The sequence below is a fragment of the Anabrus simplex genome, chromosome 9, assembly GCF_040414725.1.
Source record: "Anabrus simplex isolate iqAnaSimp1 chromosome 9, ASM4041472v1, whole genome shotgun sequence".
Taxonomy (NCBI): Eukaryota; Metazoa; Arthropoda; class Insecta; order Orthoptera; family Tettigoniidae; genus Anabrus; species Anabrus simplex.
In genome coordinates, this window is record NC_090273.1 from 52,526,362 (window position 1) to 52,546,716 (window position 20,355).

The 20,355-nt window shown below is 37.8% G+C and overlaps 1 protein-coding gene across 1 annotated transcript in view; it reads right to left on the minus strand.

Annotated features, from left to right (window-relative positions):
• The window catches only part of LOC136881293 (ribosome biogenesis protein WDR12 homolog), a 74,281-nt gene that overhangs the window by 29,040 nt on the left and 24,886 nt on the right, over nt 1-20,355 (minus strand). The window contains exons 5-7 of the mRNA XM_067154088.2: nt 17,864-18,039; nt 8,055-8,131; nt 1,526-1,772 (exon numbers count right to left, since the gene is read on the minus strand). Coding sequence (XP_067010189.1) covers nt 1,526-1,772; nt 8,055-8,131; nt 17,864-18,039 — 500 coding nt within the window. The remainder of the gene's footprint in view (nt 1-1,525; nt 1,773-8,054; nt 8,132-17,863; nt 18,040-20,355) is intronic.

A 20,355-nucleotide genomic window follows, 5' to 3' on the forward strand; every position in this document is an offset into this window, starting at 1 on the left:
TTATTTTTTTCATTTTCATCGTCTCAAAAAGCCAAGGGGGTCTAATACAAGAGTAAATACAGCAATCTTGCTGTCTGTAAAAGTGTTACTTTTACTCAGTGTCAGGTAAAACTGGCTGCCACTAAACGCGCGTCTCGCTTACCGTGTTCGGCCGGCTTCAGCGGCTAGCAAGGTATACACCTAATCGTGGAAGTTGATGGTAAACAAACAAGTTTCACTGCACCATGATATGGCCATTCTGCCCTTGTGTTTTTCGTGCGCATACCTCACAACTTCATCTTTGACTTCTTTAAAGCATCCTTGTTGCAGGCTACTGAATGCATTTTTTTTTTTTTTTACAGTACACATTTTTGACTATCTTTGTCTTCATGCTAATGCCAAATATTGGTTTTAGTTAGAACCATGCTGTATTTTTTTGAAGTTGCACAATTATTCTACATTTCCAAGTGTTTAATAACCATCAACTTAAAATTGGCACCCAAATATCGACGTTAACCCTTTGAAAATATGCCAGCTATACCTGTTCCATGTACGTTTACAATACGACGATCCATCACAAAAATATTCCTGCCGCCTAAAAAACTTAAATTTAATAACCGTTAGGTACAGTAGACGCGTTACAACTCTGCCACTGTGTAGCCACGGCCTTTCTACGGATTTGAAGGCTCACATGTTTTGATGCCATTCTGCAGATTTGAGAATCGTTTTTGTAGAAACTAATAGAACATCATTCTCTCTTCACTATTTTCTGAGATCCAATGACGTTACACAGAGGCACTGTACAATCAGTTGCCACATTTAGCGATGTATAACAGAGAGATGTCATTGATTTTCAACGAATTTTGTGTGTGCGCACGTGCGGGGTGAAAAGGAGTAGCATGGTTACCGTGGTAGTTGCCAGTGGTGTTCATTACTGTCAGGTCGGGTATGCAAGACGACCCTTGATTTTTCACAGGAGATTCTGAGAAAAAAAGTAGTCTTGGATTAGGAGAAATACGGTATATATTTTTTTTTTTTTTTGCTAGGGGCTTTACGTCGCACCGACACAGATAGGTCTTATGGCGACGATGGGATAGGATAGGCCTAGGAGTTGGAAGGAAGCGGCCGTGGCCTTAATTAAGGTACAGCCCCAGCATTTGCCTGGTGTGAAAATGGGAAACCACGGAAAACCATCTTCAGGGCTGCCGATAGTGGGATTCGAACCTACTATCTCCCGGATGCAAGCTCACAGCCGCGCGCCTCTACGCGCACGGCCAACTCGCCCGGTGAAATACGGTATACACCCACCTATTCATTACCATGTCCAACTGTCCACTTACAATAAACAGCCAATTTGATTCTAAATTAGAACATGTTTTGATCCTTGTATGGATACAAGGATCTTCAGCTGAAGATGATCATATCATACCTGCCAAAAATTCAGTGTCATCTTATATTCAAGTAAATGCAGTAATACTAAAGTGTAAAAAAAAAAAAAAAAAAAAAAAAAAAAAAAAAAAAAAAAAAAAAAAAAAAAAAAACTTACCAGCCGACCTTAAATCATGAAGCCTGACATGTCTGTCTGCCGATGATGAAAGTAATGTTTTGTTGAGAGGTGACCAGTCTATACACTGAAATGCCTTATTGAAGGTTATATCCAATTTGACACCACCTAGTTCAGCATCCCATAGTCTTAAGGTGTGATCCCAAGATGCAGTGCAGAGTTCATCCACTTCAGTCCAAACAGTGGAAGATATAACACCCTGATGACCCTTCAGTGTTAGAATTGGCGTCTATAACAGGATAAACATCAAGAGAACGTTGTTATTTTGTACTTCCTGTAATTAAATTCAAATACACTACATTCCAGTCACAAATTATAGAAATGATGCCATAATTATAAGCAGTACTGCCGTAAGTTCTGTCAGTACTCTCAATGCATATAAATTCTAAATAAAACTAGGCAAACCCATTAACCCATTGCACACCGTGGACGGCGTAAGACGTTTAATGTTCCGCGCGAAGCAATGCTGTTTATATTTGTCATCTATGCAGTCTTACACCTTAGTCAGCGTTACTTGTTGTAGCAGGAAGTTGGTTGACGTTTTTGAGATAACCCTCGCGTTGAATGGGCTCATGTTTATCTTAGCTGTTTTAGCGGGAATATCTCAGCACTTCCGCCTTTTTTTTTTTTTTTTTTAATATGGAGCCGGCTGGTTGGCGTTTGACATTCAGCAGTTGTTCCTCACTCTCTCTGCACGCTGTTACATTCAACCTGAGGTCCGTACTGGTTCGAGATTAACACTATTTACGGCCCATTTCCATCTGGCACATAAAATAATATTCAAGATCTTAACCATAGTTTCGGCCTCAGCCACACAGTTATTTACATTGGAAAATACTAGAAGCAAGGTTCAAATACTCAAACAAGAAAAAACACATCAGAATCTGCTACTCCTTACATAGTCAAACAGACTGTTGTGTCAATAAGTTTTAAGGAAGAAGAACCTGTATTTATTATCGAAAACAGTACAAGTCGCATATTATGAGGAACTAAGAAACTGTTTAAAAAATGACAGAGGTTTTTATAGAAACATTCATCAATTTTATAGAAAATTTCCTGTGTATCAACTATATCAAACCATAGTCTTTTTAAGCACCTAAAAACAATTCTAGACGCACCAAATAATACTATATTTTTTAACAAGACATGTTACTTGTATAACATAAAAAAGGGTTAATACTAACTAGCCAAGTTTTAATATTTTCCATGTAAAATAGGACTTGTTTTAAAACTGTGGTTTAAATGGCAAAAGTAGATTCTTTTATCAATTTTACATGATTCTATTGTACATAAGGTACACCAAATCATAGACTTCGCCAATTATATATAAAAAATAATTTTAGATGCACTAAATAATATTGTATTTTTCAAAAAAGACATGTTATTTGTATAGTACAATGGGCCTATGCTATTTAGCTATATTTTTAATGTTTTTCATGTAAGAATAGGACTTGCTATTGCATATTTTAAAATTTTTGAATGTTTCTTGCTATAAAAAACTCAATGGCTGATGATGGCATAGTGGATTGCCGAAACCGGTCCCAAAGATGTATTTTATGATAAGTTAAATAAATATGTGATGTTCTAAATAGACCATTATGATAACGTATTGAATAGGTGGAACCTTTAGCTTTACTAAGCATTGTAAAATCTTGAGTCAATACAGACAAAAAATGAAGTTTTTAATACTAAGTAATCATTATGCCGAAAATACAGATAGGCTGTATAAAACTAGACGTATTTTGAAACCTGTGACACCAGATATAACACCCTAAATATTTGCTAGATGTAAGCACAAAGCATCATTTTTCTAACATTTATAGTTTAGGAGTAATTGTAAATTGTATTAAGTGATGCAAGTCAAGAGGGCCGGGCATGAAAATGGCTAGTCCAGGCATTCAAGTGTCCCGCTCAGTAGCAGGTACTGAACGTGTTAATATACATATATTCTGAACAAACAAAAAAAATGCTACTTTTTTAACATCTCAATACTGCGGTGCCATTTTTGACATGCTGTCTCCTCGAGCTTCTCCCACAGAGAATAATCCAATGTATTGAGGTTCGGACTTCCACTAAGGACAGTCATCATCAATGATGAACCATGCAATATTGGTTGCCAACCACTGCTGCATCATTTTTGCTTTGTGTGCAGGAGCGGTATTCTGCTGAAAAATCCACTATTACCCTTCAAACAGCTTTGAATTGATACGTGAATTGATTGAATTGATACTCCACCTTCGCAAAAATGCACCTGCAATGCTCCCGCCCGGGAACCACTCCCATACCATGACAGAAGCAGAGTGATGTCTGCACTACACAAATGGAACTTCCTCTCTTTCTTCTTTGGAGGACCATGCGTACACACGATCATTTTTCTTGTTCAACGACTCTTCCACAGCAAATATTTTTTCAGCTGTGAATTGGATGTCACAATACTGGCTTTCCCCATACATCGTTAACAAAGCCTATGATCGAACCCGGCGTATCTCCTATCATTTTTCAGTTAGTAAATACCACGTGTATCTTTTATATGCACCAACACGTAAATAATGCTTGAAAATTACGTGACATAGTTCGTGGAGATACATTCCTTTCACAAGACAGAACTCTTTGTTTACCGCAAAGGATTGCATTAAATCCTTGCATGAACAGCATTCACAATTTCTTTTCTGTGTACACATCTAGGACAGCCCGATCAACAGTTGCACCTGTGTGTTAAACTGTGCTATTGTATGAAACAAAATCGTTCATTGATACCGAAAGAATTCAGCGTAGAAAAATTGTCCTTACCTCATTTTCCACAACGAAATAAAGCCAATACAGCGATATGGTTCTCATAAACTCCTTACTCCATCTTTCACTGCTGCCTGCTGTTGCTGGCACACTGCAAGCTGGATACTACAGAGTCATAATGGTGACCTTGTGGACGATGATATACAGCGATGCCACGCTTTTTCATTCTCAATTATCATACTACAGCGCGTTTAGAATTTACTGACAGAACTTATGGCAGTACTGTGTAAATACTCGTATATGCCGAATATCACAATACTAATACTCTGGAAGATGATAGGAACAACATGACAAGTTCAAAAGTTGAAGTGACTGTACAATTCCAAAATTACTGATAAGTGATATACCATGTTTATTGCTAATGAGAAAGCACAAGTTCAGATAGGTTTTTGTTGAGGATGGGATAGGAAAGGGCTAGAACTGAAAAAGAGGCAGAAGAAGCAGCTGGCATTTGGCATGGCATGGCATTTGTTGCATGTGGGTGAAGTTCAAGATGCGGTGGACTTATTTTATGATTGGACGCTTGCTGTGATTCGGGACCTCATTCCTACTCGTTCGATGTCCAGAAAATTCCCTCCATGGAAGAAGAGTGATACTAAAAGTGCTGAACTACAAAAATCGGTAGCCTGGAGACAATGGAAGAATGCACCTTCCGAGAGTAATTATAAAATATTCTCGGACCTTCGCAAACACCACAAGTACTTATTAAGGCGGGATTACTCTGACTATATTAACGGAGCCTGCATTGAAGTAAAACACAACAGTAAAAGGTTCTGGTCACTTATAAATAACAGAAGAGACAATAAACGAATACCGGAAGTAGTAACCTGGGACCAGTCTGTAGCCAGTGGAGCAGATAGATCTGAATTATTTAATGAATATTTTAACTCTAATTTTGTTAAACCTGTGCAATATGTTGAGTTTCCTAAATGTAAACCTGTTACTTCCCATAGCCTCAGTAATATTTCTACCATGGAATCTGAAGTGTACTCCCTACTTTCGTCTTTGTCAGAAAATAAACCCACTGGTCCTGATGGTCTCAGTCCTATCTTCCTTAGGAATACAGCAGTAAGTCTTTCATACCCTATTAGTGTGATATTCAATCGGTGCTTCTCAGTCGGCTACTTTCCGAGCTCCTGGAAACTTGCGTATATCACACCAGTTCTTAAAGGTGGACAGAGGTCGGATATTGCAAATTATCGCCCGGTCTCTATATTACCTGCTTTATCAATCATTTGTGAAAGGATCATCCATCAGCATTTGCTTGCGTTTACAAATCCCTATATATCCCCTCAGCAGCATGGTTTCCTTCCTGGAAGCTCCTGCGTAACTAACTTGGCTATCCTCCTCCATCATACCACGTCTGCCATCCACGCGGGCTCTCAACTTGATGTATGCTATATCGACATCGCGAAGGCCTTTGATACCGTGGATCACACCCTTCTTGTGCACAAACTTTCTGAACGGTTTAACGTGCATGGGAGACTCCTAGCTCTAATTAATAGCTTTCTGAGCGAAAGACTACAGCGCGTTGTTCTTGATGGATGCAGTTCTTCTCTCACCACCACCCTCTCTGGTGTCCCGCAGGGTAGTGTCCTTGGTCCACTTCTTTTTGCCCTGTTTATTGATGACCTTATCGATACTGTTTCCCACCATTCATGTGAAATACTGCTCTTTGCTGATGATTGTAAAATCTTCAAGCAGATCGATTCTCCTACAGATACAATCCAATTGCAAAATGCACTTGATTCACTATCAGGTTGGTGTACTACATGGCGTCTTAAACCTCATCCCTCCAAGTGTTCCACCATTTCGTTCACACTTCGTAAATCCCCCGTTCTACAACAATATCACCTACTGAACCAACCGATTGCTCTTGTTGACAATCAAAAAGACTTAGGAGTGCATTTTGACAGTAAATTGTTGTTTGTCTCGCACATAAACAGGGTTACCTCACGTGCTATGTCACTCCTTGGTTTACTGTACAGGTTTTCTGACATCACAGATGTGAATGCCCTCCGAGCATTCTACGTTTCCTGTATCTTACCTATTGTTGAATACACCTCTCCAGTCTGGTCCATTTCTGCTTCTTCAAACCTCTGCCACCTTGACCGTGTACAATCTTTTTTCTGTGCTATCGTCAGAGCCAGGGTCCCTGCATGTCGCAATCTAAGCACTATCCAAGTGCTTGGGAAACTGAACCTCAAGACTCTTTCTGCTCGGAGGAAAGTAGCCGACCTAAAGCTGCTATACAAAGCAGTTAATGGTCTGTTTAGGTCTCCAGATTTAGCTTCCTTATTTCCCCTCCACGTCCCATCCCGTAATACCAGAATGAAGACCCTATTCCATACTCCTTACTCCCGGCTTTCTCTCACCCAAAGGTCCCTTTCGGTACGTATTCCAGCAATGTTTAATACATTATCTATCAACAACAACCTAGATCTCTTCGTAACGTTTCCTTCCTTCTGTCATGATATTTATCATATAACTTAATTTTCCTTCTTGTTCTTTCCCGTTCTGCTCCTGTATTTACTGTAAATGTATTTGTCTTTGTTAATAACGTTGTTTATGTAAATATGTATTATATATGATTGTACAGTTTTTATTGTGTATATTCGTGTCCTTTGTAAGTATTTTTATATCTTTCATTTTAGATTCATATCTGTTGTACATAGCTCAGATCGTTGTAATTCGGCGTTATGCTGTTGCTGATCCTGAATAAATAAATAAATAAATAAATAAATAAATCTCTCAAATGCATGCTTATCGCTATGCAACCAACTCACTTGATGAGTTACTAGAGTAGCGTGCCAATTAATCTAATAACTTCTTGTAACTAATATTAGCAGAATCGTGCACCCCCGTTAATACTTTCAAACGAAGTGCACTGTAGGTGTATGGTGGCATTATTGTTAACATTATTAGATGTTCTTTATAACACAGTCATTAGTTGAATGTATCCAAGTAAAGTTGTATATGATTCCAGCTTTGTGTTATGTTTTGGCAGCACTAGGATTAAATGTCAATTGTAGCATAGAAAAGCAGCATCTAATCAACTACACTATGCAGCTGGTCAAGGAGAACCACGAGGAGAAAATGCAGTAACCAATTTAGGCCTTCATTTTAGTCATATGTACTCATAATAAACCTCTAGAAATTTCAATGAAGAAAACTCAACTACTGTACTGACAATATTTTAATAAATACCGTATTTCTCCAAATCCAAGACGACCCCCACTTTTCCATTCAAAAAAATTAAATTAGGCTTAAAAAGTGCTTGGTGAAATCATATGAATGCCTTTCTTGGTAACATGGTGTAAGGGTGGCATGCCAGCCTCTTACCCAGAGGTCCCAGGTTTGATTCCTGGCCACGTCAGGAAGTTTTACCTGGATCTGAGGGCTGGTTTGAGGTCTACTCAGCCTACGTGATTACAATTTGGCTCCACAAGAACACACTGAATTCTTCCTTCTTTAGAATGTAAGTGCACACAGATCTTTGATAACCTACACAAAACTATGGCCTCTCCCACTGCCAGGGTTACGGTGAAGTCCTAAATGACCGCTTTAGCTGAGGAGACCTTTGGGCTCCAGTTTTGTCGTACGTACTTAACCTTTAGAGATTTCAATTAAGAAAACACACAACTGGCAATATTTGAATAAATATTAAACTGTCAGCTATGATCAAAAAGTACAGTTACATAAATTCAAACTCTCTTACCCTAACAGGAGATTTTTCATGTTTCATCTTCTTTGCAGGCGTTTCTTCCAGAATGACAGGGGAAGCATCTTCTAATCCTGGAAGAGAATAGTTTCACATTAAAATTTCTATTGTCCTTGTCCTTTTGTGTTTTCATGTTTGTCTTCATCTCCTCGTTCTGTTGATCTCTTTTCCCACACTGACCAGATTGTGTTCCTTTTTCTAGTATGATATTTCAATTCTTTCTAGTCTATTCGTAATCACAAGCCTACAAGTCAACATCTAATGAAACTAAATGGCATGAGTAACAAAAATCTGCATAAAACAATAATTTGATATTAAACTTTTCCTAAATGTTCCACAGAGTGGTGTTAAGCAGGATCCTCACTGTATTACAGTAAATGCTGGGTAGGTATGGCTCCTACTCTAGATTATAGATGGAAACAGCCCACAGAGTAGGAAGCTGTACTCTGAAAAGTGATGAAAATACCGTAGATCAGACTCTCATAAAGAAAAAAAAATGAAGAAATAAAGAAGGCTATCTCTGATAGAGAGAGGATTTACTCTCCTAAAATCATTGCCACGTATTGACCATTTCACTTATATGGCCAATGAAGCAAAGAGGGACGTGCTGATAGAGGCCTACCCACCTGAATCTCTACTTAAGAGCCCTAGGTATAAATCCCAGAGATAGGGTATCTGCCACCTGGGAGACTACCCTAAATGCAGATCAGTGGTGATTGATTGATTTTGGGAGGAATTTTAATTAGGATCACCTCATCGCAACAGGAAGAGCATATAAAATTAAAAGTTTAGTTTAACAGTTCCACCTTTTCAATACAAAATGTATGTAATGCAGGTTACATTACAAATGAAACATTTATTCGGAACTAGTTTCGACCTAAGGTCAAGGTCATCATCAGCCAACAATACGAATTGCACAACATATTGAATAGTCCATAAACAATGTACATATATCGCAGAAACTTTGTGGTTTGACACTGTAAAGTTGAAGACAAAACAGTCACAATGGAGATAAAAGTTTTAAATTATGCATAAATTTACAAAAATTTTGTATCGAAAACTAAACTTAATTTTATATGTAATCACAGTTCAATACGGACCATTCTACATGAAGTTTATATCTCTTAACATGAAGGACATCCAGTCTTAAAACATCGACCAAGTCCTAAACAGAGCCCGAGTGCTCCGTGACCTCACACAGTCATGGGTAGGCAGTGTTATGAAAGAGGAGGATCCCTAGGGATCTAAAGGAAGATGTGTTGTTATCGGGTGAATTAGAAAGAAAAGGAAAACTAAAAAGTAAAACCTCGTTTAGACGTTTTTGCAGGAGACAGCAAAACAGAATGTGTTAAGCGAGAAAACGTACCACTGTGCATTTTAAGATGCAGATGTCAGTCCATCTTTCTGACAGATTTTAATTTTGTCTTCATTATTAAGGAATTTCACAACCTTTTTCTGTATCCATAAATAGGCTATCATGAGTCAAATATGCACCACGCTAGTCAATTTCACACGATTATGTTCCTAATCCAGATATAGGTTACCATATCACACAACAAATATTGCTACACTTCACTGTACCACTCAACACAAAATAAATTTCTAACTTCTGAATGGAATGCAAAATACAAGCACAAATAGGCTCACTGTGTTATGTTGCGAGCTGTTTGTGCTTACCTTACGTAAAAAAAAATTTCTCCCCTTAGAATTGGTGCTCTTTTCTCCGTCTACTGTTATGAACTGTCGGCTTCCCGGCTGCTTGTACTACTGCTGTCACTGCTCGCCTGCATGGCGCATCCACTCTGACGTCACGTCTATAGTATGTTCTCGATCTACCCCGCTGACATATATATATGGCCTTGTGTCGTTCATTCGGCAGGTCAGTTGTGGTATAACCTTGTTAAAGACAGTGGGAGCTGGAACTCTGTACATGGCTGGACCGTGTCCATTTTACTTGTAAACTTCGTGCTGGACTTCTGTCAAGGGTGAGCAGACACTGTTTCTTTCTATCATTTAACGTGCCCTACCTTGCTGTACTTGGGCTTCGCCATAGTAACGATAATTGAACTTTGGTCCCTTCAGGACATATCTGAGTATTCGTGCAGTGCAAATGTTCTGCCTTTTGGACATTTATATTCCTAAAATGTGGTGTAAATGGTGTACTGGACAGCTGATCTAAAATTCTAGCCCATACACATTCCTACCTTCTGAGATGAACTTTTGCATTGCGTCTGTTAGTGCTGGGGACTTGGCGGCTTGATCCTTATCCTATCCCATTCCTCCGTTTCTTATTTCCTTGTTTTATTTTCTTATCCCATCTATCTGTTAACTTTGCGTAAAAATGGTGCTTGCTCAAAAGATGTGGTCTGCTAATTTAATTTGTATGTTCATCAGTTAGCTTCAATTTTATTATCGCCTCTGCGCATGCATGTGTGTTTTAATCCCTTCTGGGATCACTTGTTAGAATTCCTATTTTTTTCTCTCTAATCTACCAAAAGGATCATTCCCTGGATTGGAGTTTGGTTTATTTCTATTCTGAATCTCTAGAATTGTTTGGCATGAGGTTACATTTTTTGATGTCCTATTGTAAACATTGTATCAATTTGTGAGCTTATCTAGCAAGTGTATGACACTACCAACTTTGTATTCTACTGGCACGAGCCTGAAACTTCATTTGATGTACCTCCCTTCTAGCGTATTGTGTAATATAATGCAAAGAAACTGTTTTCAGAATCTATGGGATCCCTCCCCCTTTTTCTCTTTCCCCTAATTGAAGTGTCGGAACATATGTCCAAAGATTGTAGTGATTGGTGCTTAGGAATTCGATTATGACGATGTATTCAAATTTTGTATCACCTACGTGTTTTAAAATCAAACTTAATGCTTTTATTACGCCATATGCTGGTTCATACTATTTGTTCTGATGTAAAGATAATTTGTTACCCCTTTGAGTTTGGTATAATATATTTGTTATTTTCAAACTTGTTTTCCAAAATTCTCTTACACGAGTTCCTTTCCCCTATTACTTCTGTTTTCACGTGTACCTACCACGGCAATTCTCTTGGGTAGCGGCCCTTTAACTTCTTTATGCACATGTATGGAGCTCTGAATTGCACTGTTTATGGTAATGTTGACACGATGTATTGAACTGTTATATTCTCATGTTGCACGCTTCTCGGCACTCTGCGCGCTTGTGTACTGTCAGTTCTGAGTACTTTGATATCTTGTTGTCTAGTATCCCGATTAAGGGCACTCTCCTAAAAACAAATCTCAATTACAACGCTATTTCTAGCAAGTTGATAGTAAGCAAAGACACTATCAAGTACAAAGAGCGTTGCATATGGTAGCAGATTACCCTTTACTTTAGTCTTTTTCTTTTATTATTCTGTATATCATGGCTTGTTTTTCAGATAATTTCCCTTTAGGGGATGACCTTTCTCTACTATCTTCACCAATTCCTCAAAATTTGTCACTTCCAAATCCTTCTGTTCTCAATTTAATTTCGTTTTCTTCTTCTTCCTCAGTCTATCCGTCTTCTACTGATCATGCGCCTGATGTAACATCTGATGAGAGTAAACCTCCTCCCTTCCGATACCCTATGGCCCCTCCCCCCCCTCCATACCTTCCCTCCCCTGTTCTTCCTACCACTTTGGTGGATAGTTCTCTCAATATTCAGATTATTAAACAATCTTTACTTCAAGTCCCCCAGTTATCAGCAACAGATCCTCGTAGTCTTACAATCTGGTTATTTTCAGCCCGTAAATTTTTAAATATTAAAGTAGCTTCCTTTCCTCAACTGATTGGTCTTCTCTCCACGAAAAACACGGGTTTTTTCTCCACATTTTGGCTTGATAATATGTCCAACTTCTCCAACTGGTACGAATTGAGGCACGCTGTTCATAATTATTTTCTACCTCTGGAAGTACGTTATAAATTGAGTAATGAATTTATCAGACGACATCAGTTACCTAATGAACCTGCTCATGATTATCTTGACTCTTTATAAGTTAAAAACTTCATTTTCCCGTATTGAACTGAGATTCACAATTGAAATATCAAAGAAGGTTCAACCTTTTCAATACAAAACGTGTTGTACATGGGCCTTAGAATAAAGATCGCAAAACTGGGCAAGGACATTCGTTTCTTAAAACAATGTTTATTATACAATTTAACTCCGAACTTTCTTAAAAATAACTCGAAAAAAACGCAACAAAAATCTCCTCAACACTCGAAAACCCAAGCCAAGGTAAATAAAATCTGGCTTAAGAATGAAATAAGATTTTTATACAAGAAAAAATCTTTTTTAAATAACAAACTATATGAGACGCACCTTGAGACAGCACATTTACTTTCTAAAGCCCAATGGAATATTTTCCAAAGTAAAATTGCGGACAAACTGTTCTACATACTTGAACAAAAACAAGTAACACATGAGAAGAAACTCAACAACCTTAAAAATAACGCAAGGCTGAATAGTCCAACTACAGCATTTCCTAACGAATCGAGTACCCGTAACCTAGAGTCTTTAATAGAACATTTCCATCCCCCAGTAGTTAACTTAACAGAAATAACACTTTCGGACAAGGATAACGAAATCCTCGAAAAAGGACCAAAACACAATTGGCCCAATTCAAATAAAGTTAACATCGCTACCACACTAGTCATAGAATCCGAAACAGCCATAAATAAAATACCTTTAGATGCACAAGATGAGGTTAGATTCGAGGTCAAACGAACTTTAAACAAAATCAATAACCTAAAAAACAGAACAACTGCTACTAATATTATTTCACATAAAAAAATCTTTGCAGAACGAGAACACATTAAAAAACTCGCGGATAAAATTAAAGTTCATAACCTTATCATCACAAAAGCTGACAAGGGTAATACAACGGTCATCATGGATAAAAACGATTATATCGAAAAAACAAAAAGTTTTTTCAATACTGGTTCTTTCTCCTTAGTCAAAAAAGATCCGACACAGCAAATCCAACGTCTCCTAAAACAAACTTTAAAAAATACATCATTCCTTTTTACAGAACATGAAAAAACGAGATTAATTAATATGAATCCCGGCCTGCCTACCGCTAAAGCTCTCCCCAAAATCCATAAGACCGACGTCCCCATACGCCCCATCATTAACTACAGACCTAGCCCATTATATAAACTGGCCCAATTCATACAAAAATTTCTTAGTAGAAACTATAAATTTCAGTCGAAAAAATCCGTAAAAAACACCATCGAACTAATCGAAAAACTGAATAAATTTGAAATACTGCCATTTCATACCCTTCACTCATTCGATATCAATAATATGTATCCCAGTATCAACACCAAAAAACTCCTTCCCATAATACTAAAAAACCTAAAAACATATAGTGGGCTAAGTAAAGTAGAGATCCAAGACTTTATGCAGGTCCTAAAACTCGTAATACATAACAACTATTTCGCATTTGATAAATGCATTTACCAACAAGATGGACTGGCTATGGGGTCGCCGGCCTCAGGAATTTTGGCTGAAATTTACATAGATTTCCTAGAAGACACTGCAATTAACACCAGTAACACTTTTTCAAATATACACTTCTGGTCTAGGTATGTTGATGATACTCTAGTTATTCTAGATGATAGAACGGTTAATGCAGCCACTACTCTTAATAACTTAAACAAGATTGATCCTAATATAAAATTCACATTAGAATCTGAGTCCAATTACTCGATCAATTTTTTAGACCTTACAATTAAACGACATCCTTCTTCTTTAGAATACAATATCTACAGAAAACCAACCCAAACAGCGACCACTATCAGAAACGACTCTACACATCCGCATGCACATAAATGTGCCACTTACTATAGCATGGTAGACCGTGCACTAAAAATACCCTTATCCAAGGAAAACCTAAAGAAGGAATTGAACACCATTCGGGCCATTGCTAAATTTAACGGTTATAATGCCTCATTCATAGAACGCATCATTAACAAATGTAAACATAGACTGAAGTCAACATTAACCAAAGAAAGACATAACCCTGCCCTATTCGCCACCTTCACCTTTAATGAAAATATACACAGTGTAACGAATATTTTCAAGAAACATAATATTAAAATTTCTTACAGAACCAGCAATAGAAACATAGATATAGTTCACAATTCCAAATCAGTTAACAGGTCTGACACTTATGCAATGTCAGGTGTTTACCGTTTTCAATGCAATAACTGTCTTTCCTCATATGTCGGACAGACCGGGCGCAGCTTCAAAGTTAGATACTTAGAACACGTTAATGCCATCAGATATAATAGATTTTCCGCAATAGGCCAACATATACATGACTTAAAGCATAATTTTACCACCATAGAACAAGACCTAGAAATTCTCAAAAACATAAATAAAGGCCCTTTACTCGACGTTACGGAGAAATGTTTTATTCACCTAGACCAATTTTTTAACCCTAACTTAAATCTTAACGAAATCTCAGAAAAATCCAGCATTCTTTTCGACTACCTAATAGAAGTCTTTAGAGGTATAAAAACCACGAGAGAAAAATCGATCTTTCACGCTCTCCACAGTACTCTTTTACGTCCCACACCACTGCCACTCCGCCCTCCTGACCCACCTTAAACTCCGCCTCCCTACCCCTCTCCTCTCCACTTCCCCTCCCCCCCCCCCCACCCCTCTCACTCTAACTTCGCTACTCAGTCACACCTTCTCACTAGTCCAGAACTCTTCTTACACCACACACTCAGCACGCCAAACAAGGTGAGTCTCATATTCTATCACCCTTGACCGCGACTCGATTTAGACTTCCATTTCACTTAGTTTTTCTTTCCTCTCTTAAAGATTCACTACCCTGTTGAGCTGAGACTAATTCGAAGAGCAACCTTATTCAATCGCCCAACATCAGGTGTCCCGGCCTCGACAAAAATCTTTTTTATTGGTTTGACTATATAACATCGGACCTGGACTTATGTGCCTGAAGTGAACAACAGAAGAGTGGACAATTTTACCATTTTATTTTTACCACATAGTTTTATCACCATATTCAGACTCTCATGTTCATAGCATCAGTTCAATTTTATGCATAATTTTTACCCATCAAACCACTATGTTTTATGTGTCACATCACATTATCATATTTTACTCAAGTTTCCCCTAGCTTTTATGACAAAGCAGTTTACCATTTGTATTCAGCCATACAAGAGTTATTAATGTAAATCATTCATGACATGTACTTTGCCTATTTGTTGATCTTTGTAGCTGATGATGACGCAGTGAGCGTCGAAACCGGTCCTAATTATTCAATAAATATTATGTTGTGAACTTCTTATACAACACGTTTTGTATTGAAAAGGTTGAACCTTCTATGATATTTCAATTGTGTATCTTGACTCTATCATAACTTATACCGATGTTTTGAATATATCACATAATACCCAGGAATTAATTTCCATTATACAGTTTTACGCGGCTCCCTCATTTCGCATGCTATTTAACGTTCTAGCTCCTCCTGTTTCCCTTCTGCAACTTTATAATTTAGCCCATCAGCACACTATAAATTCTTTACGAGATCGTTCGTTCTATTCATCTGTTCCTCCTCCGACTATTCCTTCTACTTCTTCATATTCTGCTTTACCCGCACCTTCCCTTCCCCCTGTCCGCCCTCCTATCACTTGTTATCGGTGCAAACTGCCCGGCCACCTTGCGCATCAGTGTACTTTTCGGGAAACGCATTCCACCCGCGTTGCTAGGCAGTAGACGCTTAGATGGGGAAAATCTGCCTCCTTTATTAACGACATCTTCCCAATCCACTTCAAATTTGGCTTCATTTTTACCTCCCACTTGTCATGTCTTAGTTACTGCCAATAACTCTCCTTCTGTCGCCCTTCTCGATTCAGGTGCCGCTGTTTCTCTTATCAGCTATCAATTCTATAAATTGTTAACCGAACTAGATCCCCATTTACATTATCTTCCTACCTCTACATGTTGTCTTTCTGTCTCTAATCAGCCTTTGAATATTATTGGTACGGTTTCTTTGCATATTAAAATGCAGCATTTTTCCTGGCCGTTTACCTTCCTTATCGCTGAATCTTTATCTCTCCCTATCATTTTGGGGTATGACTTTTTTGCTTATACTGGTCTTCTTCTTGATTCCGCGCATTCTAAAGTTTCTTTTCCCTTTTCTGATAAATCTGTTCCCTTAATCCATACTCTTGACTACCCTTCTCGTTTCTATTCTCCCCTTCCTATAATTAATTCTATTCATTCCGATCAAGTTCAAGCTTTGCTCACTGAATTTTCGGACGTCATCATCCCTAAGCTCGGTACTGTCAAGGATTTTTTTGCCCATATTGATAATGATTCCACCCCTGTTCGCTCCTCTCCATATTTCCTTAGTCCTCCTCGGATGAAGGTTTTAAATCAGCTAATACAGAAAATGTTGAATGATGATACTATTATTCCATCATCTTCCGATTACGCCTCTCCCGCCTTTGTGGTTGATACGCCTGATGGCTCCGCGAGGTTCATTGTTGATTTTCGTAAGTTGAATGAGAAAATTGTCTATGATGCGTACCCTATGCCCAAATTAAACTCTGCATTTCAACATTTTTCCGGTTCAAAATTTTTTTCGATTTTCGATCTTAATTCGGCCTACAACCAGCTCCCATTGGATGACATTAGCTCCCAGTATACTGCTTTTATTACCCCTCATGGCCTTGCATTTCAATTGGTCCACCATCATGCCTCTGCCTTTTCATCAGAAAAAGTTTTTTTTAATCTCTTCGCCTTGTTATACTTTTCTTTCCCTGTGTTTGATATACGATGGGGACACTGGGTTAATCAGTTTGCGAGGTGACATGATCTAACTTAACTGCATAAATAACAGCTGAAATATGCTTACCAGTAAACCTTTCTGACGGAGGCATTCACAGGAACAATATTAAACAGCTCCATAGCAGCATTAATCTATGCTAACATGATATCGTATTAGAAATAGGCCTAAAATATTTTCCTGTAGAAGCATTATTGGATGTATATATATGAACACTAATGTGGTTGTCAGCAGTACGAATACATAAATCATAACATTGCCTCTACTGTGAAATGGTAGGGCATCTAGTGAACCAATGTTTCCCTCACCACATTAGTAAACTGTATTACTCTGTTGCTATTTCCTGTGGACTGTTTTTCTTGTATATTTAATACATAAACATTTTTTTGCAAATTTTGAAGAATTTGGCCAATTGCTGTCATATAAAACACTCTGAAATTCGACTGTTTTTCCTTACTTTCTTGGCCATAGCAACACATGGTGAGACTACAGCAAATATTTGCACGCTGACACACGATAACTTACAATCTTCGCCACTTGGAGCACAGTGGTACATTTCTCCTATTAATGCCTATAGACATTGCCAATCACCCAGGAGAAAGTACCCCTTTCTCTGGGTAATATGAAGAATTGTTCGGTGTTGTTGATACCAGTACAGTCTTTAATATTTTGAAAGGAAAGGAACAAAGACATTTCACAGCCATTATCCAGGGGAGAAAATTAAAACCATTTTGTCCACTACTAAAACACAATAGTTTTATAACAAACATGTTTGGAAGGAGAGTTCTTGTTAAGGGAGAAATATGGAGACCATGTAAAAAGATTATAGAAGATGTAGTTGTGGTCACCAGATGTCAGGCCCCTATAAACAACAAATAAATGAAGAGGACAGTAGGAAAAAGAAAAAGAAAAAAAATAGAAAGTTGCAGACAAGGCAGAGCACTTAGAAGATGACAATGAAATAAAATAATTCACCTGCAGACCAAATCTTGAGCAGAGCATCCCAGCTGCCAGTGGCCATCAGTTTGTGGGTTGGGTTAACACTCACAGATGTCAGTGATCTTTCGTGACCTCGACACACAAACATACACTTAGCCGTATCGCTACCAACACTCCATTTCCACACCTTTGCTGTCTGGTCGCAAGAAGCACTGAACATAGCAAACACATTAAATGATCAAAGTCTTGAACATACGATTTAACATTTTTAACCACTATACAAAAACAAAAAGAAAACAAAGAAATCAGCCTTAAAAAGACTGTAAATATAAAAATCAGAATCTCTTAAACTTCTGAGATTTCTCAATCAGATACACTCATTGCCACATAAGACAAATAAAGAAGAGAGCGTTCAGCATGTTACTTGTGAGTGGAAAGGGAAAACTTCTTAATTTGGATGAAATGGACCAATTGTGTTTGAATTAAAACAGCAACTCCATATGCAGTTGTATCCAAAACCCATGTCACCTCTCACAGCTGACTCATACCTGATTGCCTGCTGCTCTCACAGCTGGAGCTGTTTTCCTGAATAATTGTATATAGTTATAATTCTTCATTATTCAGAAGGTTATTAAAATAAATGTTAAGATTGAAGTGGATTTTTACATGTAATGTAATTTTACAAACAAGATATGTCACATGCTCCAAGACACAAAGACTCATAGTTTTTAAGCCTTTTCCATGATTAGGACAAGGTGTTCTTAACAATATGTTGTTAATTGTGTGTATCTATGAAACCTGTACTTTGTGTGTGTTTTAATCTTGAACTATGAACATGGCTAAAGATATTTTCAAAAGAAAATGAAACAAGTACGGTTTTAAATAGATTAATGTTCTTTTAATGCAGGAATAATCAATGATTATTAAAGTACTGGAAAAGTGGATATTTTTAACTTGTTAGTTGAGGTTTTTTTTTTTACATGCTCATATAGTCTAAGTCATCAGATACGGCAGCTATAGACTCCAACAATCTCACATATCCAATATCATAAAGTAAACAGAACAAATAAGGTCTGCTACAGTACATACATTTCAGATTTACACTACTGACACTCACACTACTGAAAGTTTAATATTTTACAAGTTGCTTTACGTCGCACTGACACAGATAGGTCTTATGGCGACGATGGGGCATGAAGGGGCTAGGAGTGGGAAGGAAGTGGCCATGGCCTTAATTAAGGTATAAAACCATCTTCAGGGCTGCCGACAGTGGGGGGCGAACCCACTATCTCCCGAATACTGGATACTGGCCGCACTTAAGCGACTGCAGCTATTGAGCTCGGTACTACTGAAATTAAGGACTGATGTAGCACAATACACAACACATCCAATATTGTATAGAGTACTCTCTGTCATCTGGAAAGAGAACAGGATAACAGAGGACTGGATGAAACATATCATTATCTCCCTATATAAAAAGGGAGATAGAAAGAAATGCAGAAATTATAGGGGTGTCACTCTACTTTCTCACTTCTTAAGCTTCTGGAGAAGATAGTTGAAAGAAGAATCAGGAATATAGTTGAAATGTTATTGGAGGCAGAGCAACATGGGTTCAGGAAGAACCAAAGTGCTACAGACCTGATATTTGCTTTCAGAATGCTAACAGAAAAGCACTGGGAATATGGCAAGAACTTAGTGATGGTTTTTATAGACATCAAGAAGGCCTACGACAGTGTGCTTAGAGAGATAATCTGGGAATATCTAGAAGGTATAGGTGTGCCAAAATTCCTGACTGATAAAGTAAAGATGCTCTATCAAATATGCTTAAGCTGTGTCCAAGTAGGGGATGGAAGATCAGATTGGTTTGAAACCAAAAGGAGTCCAGCAGGGAAGTGCCTTGTCATCACTTCTGTTCATCACTGTTATGGATATTCCAAAGAGCCTGAGAGTCTAATATTTTCAGGGAGAAAATGAAGCAGAAGAACAGGAGAAACTAAATCTTTGGAGTGGGAAGTTTAAAGAATATGGACTAAACATCAAAAAACAAAAACTGTTAAAATGACTAGCAACTAAACTTGAGGTACTAGAAAGGAGAACCATGAGGAAAATCTTAGGCCCTGTGAAAACAACAGAAGTATGGAAATTAAGATCTAACGATGAAATATACAGGAACATAGAAAACATAACAGAAACCATAAGAAAAAGGAGATTGCAATATTTTGGACATATTTACAGAATGGATGATTCCAGATTAACAAAAAGGATTTTCAAGAAATAATATAAGAGAAGAAGAAACTATGGAGAGAGAAATTTTTAGAAAGATAAGTATGGAAGGATGAGAAAACAACACAGTATGAAGAACTGAACTGAAATTGGCACGTGGGCCTTAGCAGGCCTCATGGGAAAGAAGAAGAAGACTATCAACAGGAAAGGCACAGATTCAAACATTTTCCTGGAGGGAACTCTATTGCAGTCTGTTTCTAACTTCAAATACCTTGGAGGTGTCATTTCAAAGTATAACACAGTAA